Raw genomic sequence first — 8055 nt, 5'->3', positions numbered from 1 at the left:
AAAAGTGTATTCTTGTCAAACAAGTATTTATAACATTTTAAACACCAAGATAAATGATCCTAATTGTTGCAGCCAGAATTCACACTAACATGCCTGAAAAGTACTGATGATCCTGATACTGTGAAGGGTGACTTTTCATAAAGTTTGCAATGAAAAGTGGCAAAACAACAAGAACACCATGATGAATGATTTCGGTAAGTGATCAGGCCCATAAGTAATTAACAATTGCTATCGTGGATTAGGCGGCACTTCAGAACTTTGAGATAGTTGTCAATTTTGTGGGAATCTCGGCGGAGGCAATGCAGCAGATTGTAAAAGGCGAAGAGTCTGGAGTCCTCATCATCAAGTTGCAGGGAAGGAAGGCCTTCCCATGGAGAGTAAATTTCATTTCCAATCTCACCAGAATGAACCTAAAGACATGAAATGATACTGTAATAAATGGTAGTGACTCTGGCTAGATGTAGAGCACAGCATCTAAAATACTGACCTTAGGGAATGCTAGTTGCTAGTGTACGGCTTGGAAAGTGTTTCCTGTTATGGTTCCCACTATTCTGCATAATGTTTTATATGTTCATGAAGATTTTGAATGAATTTGTCAGATTTTCCAGTATATTTCCCTAAAATATGTGAAAAGCTTAATTGTATCAACAGTGTTTTAAGAGAACTAGTGTGTTAACCAATGTCCAGAGGAATCTGCAAAGAAATCAAACCTCTCTTCATGCATGGACTCATCAGTGACATCTCTTTTTGGTTCCTTCTACCTTGAAGTCTTCGTTAAAACTTGTTCCTAAACCTTTTTCTGTGTATCTCCAGATTTATCTCGACCCATGTCTTAGGTGATTTCTCTGTGATACAGGTAGCTACAGGAGCACATTACCAGACAAATGTCTCAACAGTACATCACCAGATGTATTGTACTTCAGATTCTACAAAAAAGCTAAGTGATACAGTGACCTCTAATATTAGAGACCTGTGGGTAAGAACTCATGTAGTAAGTCAGAATCTGGGGTAAATATTGGTTTAGGTCTCCTTACTTGAAAGAAGCAATAATTGATTTTTTTTCATATCGGAAAAATCTGCCTTTCATATTTCTTAGCTAGAAGGATATCTGTGGCTATGGGTGCTTGTGTATCTTCCTTATTTCCCACCAGCTGTACTTTGTAAAAGCACATAGGAGAATACCTGTGGAGCTTCTGTCACTCTGTTTAACCAACAGGCAAAAAAAAAAAAGACACCTACTATTGCTTGAAAATGTGGTCTGACACTAATGAATTTGCCAGCCTTGTCTTCAACCTCCTTCTGTAAATAATGTGAATGAGAAGGTGATGACAGTGTAACTGTATTAGCACCTGACTTCCACTGTTATCTTGGATCCTTGCCTGCACCCTTTTTACTTGTGGATATGGGGCAGAGATGTATTTGATTACACTGATAAATGCATTTGTGGCCTGGATGGGCTAAGATTTCTGAGTAAAGAGACACCTAACTGAAAGAAAGAGACCATGAGTGATGGAAAGTGATGGATACAGTGATGGTAGCACTCTTAATGCTGTTCAACTGTTCAGAGCCTAAGTAAAAGCCAGTAAAGTCAGAACCCCTTGTTAACATCTGGCTCACTGACAGAATGATATATTCAGGGACTAACAGAGGCCCCTTTAAAAAATAAACACGCTAGAGCTGATTTTATTCAGTAAAGCTTTCAATCAATTACTGATAACAAGGGGTATTCGAGTATGGGTTTTGTCAGAAAACAGCCTTGCTTTCTAACTTTACAAGCGTGGGGGGAATCAAGTCAGAGCCAGCGTTCAGAGGAGCTGAAGCTCTAGAGCAGGTAGGAAAAGAGAAATGAAAGATACCACAATTAACTTTGTTGTATGCCACAACTTTGCAATAACCCACACTTCCAGAACAGTTTTAAGTGCAGCATCTGCTTCTGGAAACTCTACACAATACCTGTATGTGTACAAACGTGTATAAACATGCTAAAACATAAATAGTACATATGAAAAAACACACATGCATCCTTAAAAAATCAGGATTACAAATTCTAAATAGTCAAAGATGGAATGGCAATTACAAGTGTTAATGATTACACCTTACCTTGAAGCAGGACTAGGAATACACTGCTATGCCAGTCACATCACATTATCTTTTTAGAAATTACTAGATAGCAGCAGAAAAGAAAGCTGAAAGAAGAAAGCTGAAAAGTTCTCAGATTCAGCTATGCTGGCTCACATTTTTCCCTAAACGTTGTTCGTTTCCTTTCCAATTCCAGGTAGGGAGGGCCTATCACTACATGAGTCTTCCTTACAGCAAGAGAGTGGAAGGATGTTAAGGACCCAGTGCTTACCCGCCCTACTATTTTCTCCATTCCTTCTAGAAGCCGCTTGTTTTGCTCTTCAATCTCTACAGCCTTCCAGAGGATGGTATCTGGAGCTTCTTTGATTCTTTGTACTTCAGAGGCCAGATGGGTCAGGGGATCATTCCAGGAGCGCAGCACTCCCAGTATTAAATTCAGCAGGTCTTCATGCTGCTTACCCACATTAAGAAAAAACAGTCAAAATAGGAAGGCTAAATGCTGGCAACATTAGGAGGCATTTAGAGCAATGTCTGCAGACACAGTGATTTCGGCAATTTATTCCAGGACCTACAACTGAATGTGCCCTATAGTCCTGTCTTAGATACTTCCATGCAATTGCATTTTTGAAGTTTATCATTGTTGTCATCCTGTTTTAAAATATTAGTACAAGTAGCTGCAACACTATAATGGAAAATAACATTAAACATCCTCTACGTTAAAAACTAGCAAACACAACTCTGTTTTGAATCTGAAAAAAAAAGGAAACCCAAAACAGAACTCCTTATCTGATTTTGATGAACACTTTAAAATCCAATAATTTTTTGTTTGTTTGTTTGTATTTAAGTTTAGCAGTGAGTGGATGGTTCACATTATGGTAGACCACTAAATAGCTTTTCTTGCCTCTATGTAACTCATCTGTCCTCTCCTTTGAACAATGGTGCTTCCAGCAATATCTTTCTTGCTTTTAAAAATTGTCCTTTCTTGTGGGCAATAAAAATCCATAATGCTTATGGTCACTGTAGTATTCAATCTTTTCTTCTTTGCTAGATCTATTGGATCTGAATACTACCAGACCTCTTACATACCCAGGGCTGTGAATTCTATTGCTCCAAACAGAATTTCAGAATGACATACTGAGAGGATGGTGATACTGGGATTGCAGGGATATCATCATCATGAACTTGGTAAAGATTTCTGACTGGCACATGCCCATTCATACACTCGTGTTTATTTTTTTCTCTAGAGTATTTTCCATATGTACCTGTGAGCACAGGCTGAACAAGACTATCTACATCTTCATTTAAGTTTATAATTATTAAATTGACTTATGTAGCATGTTTCTCTTTACAAGTATTTGCAGTATTTCACACTAAAGTCTTTGTATTTGGATGATGATATGACCACTTTTGCTTACTGGTAATATCAAAGATATCTTTAGAGCATTTGTTTAGTAATATCAGTGTTTTCTGTTATTGGAAAACTGTTTACCTCTGCCTACATACAGTATTCACTATACAGCAAATGTATTTTTATTTTTGTTAATATAATAATTGTCTATAAAGTATTTTAAGATAGTGTTCAAGGATTGTAGTGTTCTCAGTACAGTATAAGCGTGGTAACAGGCATTGCTCCATGAGTTCGTATTGTAATTGGAAATGAGATGCTATGACTGATTGTAATATGCAGGAAACAGAAGGGAAGATGAAAGTTACCAGTACTTACATATTCTATGTAGTTTGTAACTCAGTATCAGCAAATGTTAAATAAACTTTTCTTGGTTTTTTGGTGCTTTCTTCTTCCTGGCTTTTTACTCCAGTTGAGCTGACTTCCCTCTCTTTCTGTCTGCTGCCTCTCTGTCCCTTAGCCCTCCCTGTTCTCCCACTGCCTCTGCTCTATCTCATACTGAATGACATTAGAAATGGGACTTACATGAATCTGCTGAGCTTGCTCCTTATCTTCAGGGGTGGTTAAGGAGGAAGTGTGGCAGCCATTAACAGCTTTTGTAATAAAACCCCTGCCCTGAGCATAGCGTTCATCCTGCAGATCAGCAAGCACAGGTATTATTGAAACAGATAAGTAGGAAGAGTTTCAATTCAAACATTGTATTAACTAATTGTTGTTCCATTGCTTTTATCACTGCTTTTATGCTGTAAAGGTCAAAAGTTTCTGATGAGTCTTTAGTGTGAAACTGGCACCAAGCAAACACTACCGTGTCTCACAGATAAAGAATGATGGGAAAATGGTATCTTTTAATAGAAGTGTTGGAATTCTTAGTAATAGTTAGCACTATACACAGATTTGGTCACCACTGGGATTATCACTGTCTGTGCAGGAGTCATGTTTGTTTACTAATTGAATTATTTTATATGTTAACTATGTTTGTGCTTAAAAAGTATTGAATCTATTTATGCTATTTTCATGCTCTCAGGGAAAGGCAGAGTACTTACAAATTCATTGAACATTTCTGAAGAGAGGAAGTGAATATAGTGTGAAAGTTTAACTGCTCGGTCAAAAAGTTCCCCGAGGGAAACTTGGCAATTGACAGATCCATTGGGGCAGATTGGTAAGGAAGTCACTCCTTCTTTTGTCAGGAGCATGTTGGACACCAGAAGGGCCGCCAGCAACAAACCTGTTCACATTTAAAATAAATAAAAATGGAATCACATTGATTTGTATGTGCACTTAGAAGTAGCTGTCAGAGCCAGAAGCAGGGTGATTTTGGCTGTGCTGTCATGTAACTCAGAGTAGCCCCTGTACTGGCTCCTGAAAATTAATGGAGGAGGAAAGCACTGTAATTCTGCTATCTTTTCCCCACATTATCATCTTGACTGTACAGCACAGCTTTGAGGAGACAGGATAACTTGTGTTGCAGTGTACATGTACTTCAAAGTATCTTACTATTATGCCTGACTTTATTTCATAGTGATAAATGGGAGAAGCAACAAATCAAACTTCTTCACAGTATAAACATACATACATAATTATATTTGCACACATATATGAGTTTGGAAAATAGATTGGTCTGGTTGTTTTTTTGTTTGCTTGTTTTTTCCTTTTTGTTTTGTTTTGTTGTTGTTTTTTTTTTTCTCCCTTCTCCTACAGGTCCTTTTCTTCTTTGCAAACATTTTGAGCTTAAATTAATTTTGTGGGAGGGTGGTTAGGTCACTTTCTTAAGGTTTTGATTATCCTGGGAGCTTCTTCAGGAGATTTTCAGCAGCTGTGCTGCTTTGCTGTTCAGAGTTTAACCCTAAACTGCTTACTGCTAAGGAATCAGAGAGAACTTTTGACTTTTCTCCTGAGCTTCTGAAACTGATATAGAGGACTTTTTACTATCTAAACCACAAAACCTCATCTGTATAAAATTTTTAACCTTAACTTAACAGAGACAAGTCTTTTATTCAGTGAAATATTATATGCACAGGAAAACAATGGAAAAATTAAAAGCAAATATTTGGTAAATGAATGAACGCCGTTCTGTGCTCTGATAGTTTTAGTTCTGGAAACTGGCCTGCCACCTATATGCATCCACTAGACTTGTTTTAAATGCTAAATGAAAGTGTACTCCAAAAATCAGACAGCAGAGCTGTCACCAATGTTATCATCTGATAGGTTTCTTTCTAGCTTTAAATTCAAGAAAAGTGCATTTACACAATATTGAAGTAAGTCTTCCTCCTCCCCCATGAACAAGGTACATGATGCCCCATGCTGCAGTTAGGAAAGTTTGCTGGGGAATAATTCTGTGAATGAGAAAACCTGAGGCTTGTTGGCCTAGGAAGTTGAAAGTAGTTAGGAAAACATTCACTTCAAAATTACTACATCGCTTCTAGACTTATGGATAATGACTTCTAGTCACTGCCTTCTGAATGGTGTAGCAAAGCACTCTGGATCCAGTCTTTCATGTGGAGGTGTTACATCTCTCAAGCCAATTATCTTTGACACTGTTCAATGCAAATGTAATTTTAGGAGAAACAAATTAAGCAAAAAAGAGATCAAGCTGCTTTCTAATTCCAAGCTTTGGACACTAGATATTTGAGGTGGAGATATGTTAGTGTGACAGGGGAGTTGGAATTAGATGATCTTTAAGGTCCTTTCCCACTCTAACTATTCTGTGATTCTATGATTCTATTTCACTAGAAGACCTCAGTTTCTAGAGCTGTTACATTTCAGTTACTTCCTAATTCAATATAAATTTAAGAAATATAAAAGTTATCACCAAGTGAATGGCAGAAGTCTTACCTTTCAGTGAAGCCTCCTTATTGCTCATGGTAGAGATCCCGTATGATGACTTGCTCTACCAGAAAGAAGTCTCAATACTTGCTCTTATTCTCTGCACATGCCACTTTTATATACACCATCCAGGGTCCATTTTGCATACATTCAGCAGGTCATGGAGTTTGCCTCGATAATTACAAACATCAAATTGCCTTTCTTCCACATTCATATTCAGTATTTTTTGTTTTTTTACTTTTAACTGTGAGAGGGAATTTCATTAACAAGTTCAGCTGTAGGATTCTAAGTATGGTTAGATGAAGAGAGTGCCAAATTTTTGTCCTGAATGAGGTGTAAATGCCATTGATCCCAGAAAGCTTCAGTTGTACCTAAGACAGGTATTCCCAATGTTTCTAGCCTGCTGTTCCCTTCTCACTACTGTCTTCTCATGCTTACTTGTTTCTTCAGGCATCCAAGCTGGCTTATACTGAAATTCTAGTTATTTGTAGGAGGAAAACAATATTTTGTAATGTCCACAGTGTTGTACTGTTATTTACCGTATATTATAATATTATAAACAGCATAAGTATATTATAAACAGCAAAAGTTATACTGAAATTTATCCAGAAAAATGGAGCAAAGGCTCCTGGGAAGACAGGTTTCTCTCTGTAAAATTATAGATATGACATTCTCAGTGTATCTCTCCACACAGTTGAGAAAGGCATTATACAACTCAAGTCATGATATAACTGATTCTCAGTTTAAGAAATATTTAGAGAAATGGGGGCAGTTCTTATATTAAAAAACAGTGATGTGCAACAATTAAAGAGGAAAAACTTTTGTTTACTGTTGAATAGCGAATGTGTCACGATTAAACCTTCCCCAACCTCTATAAAACCAAAAGATTGTTTCCTATACTTGAAAATTCTGCGTAAAAGATAGGTATTTCCACCATATGCAAAACATATGCTGACGTAATTGCTGGGATTTGTTTCCAGATCTGATGGGTCTGTGGTAATCTACAAACCAGACTCAGCAGGTTGGCCTTGTTTTCTTGTTGTGTAAGGCTCATCCATATGAATATGGATAATCTCTCATCTGTTTCTCAGGTCCATTTACTCATGAAAAGACTTTTCAATTAGATTATTAAAATGGATAAGGTATATGGTGTTAATGAATTTTCTTGCCTTTAGACAACTTGTTCCGTACTTGTGGAACAGGTAAGTATGTAAAACTGAGCCCTTCATTATTTCTTAACTATGGATACAATTCCTGAAGCACAATGATAAACATAGAAGAATGGTAGAATGTTACGGGGTAAACCATGGAAGGTATCCCTTGGGAAGGAATAAAAGGAGATGCTTCAGCAATAAACTAGAACTGGTAGCAAGTGGTCTACATCTGTTAAGTTCTAGGATGATTTCTAGAACAGTTTGCTCTGCTTAGAGGCTGGATCTTGTTTGGGTATTGAAGTCCTGCTGAGTAAATGAAGCAGTTGTTGCATGCAGTAGGGAAAAGTGGCAATCTGATGAAGGCAGTAAAATTATAACAAGGCCACAGCCAAAATTCTAGAACAGAAAATAAAAAACCCCATCTGTCTTCGAAACCACATTCACATGGCTTATGATCTTGATTTAACACAGCTTCATTTGAAAATCTTCTGCAACAAGATTACAGGTTAGCTTGAAAAATCCTGGTATCTTATAACATTAGAAAAGTCCTGTGAATAAGAGGAATGAATGCTTCTTAACCCACTATTTAATCAT

The 8055-nt window shown here is 37.2% G+C and overlaps 1 protein-coding gene across 1 annotated transcript; it reads right to left on the bottom strand.

The window, feature by feature from the left end:
- Window positions 1-218: 218 nt before the first annotated feature.
- On the bottom strand, window positions 219-6344 carry PRL (prolactin; the record flags this gene model as incomplete). Its single annotated transcript, XM_080611533.1, has 5 exons — window positions 219-410; window positions 2351-2530; window positions 4010-4117; window positions 4528-4709; window positions 6317-6344. 5 exons carry the CDS (start codon window positions 6342-6344, stop codon window positions 219-221), a joined length of 690 nt encoding a protein of 229 aa, XP_080467659.1.
- Window positions 6345-8055: the final 1711 nt, after the last annotated feature.

The sequence above is a fragment of the Psittacula echo genome, assembly GCF_963264785.1.
Source record: "Psittacula echo genome assembly, chromosome: 2".
Lineage (NCBI taxonomy): Eukaryota > Metazoa > Chordata > Aves > Psittaciformes > Psittacidae > Psittacula > Psittacula echo.
Note: the sequence above shows the minus strand (reverse complement) of the source record. Positions and strands in the feature narration are given on the sequence as shown.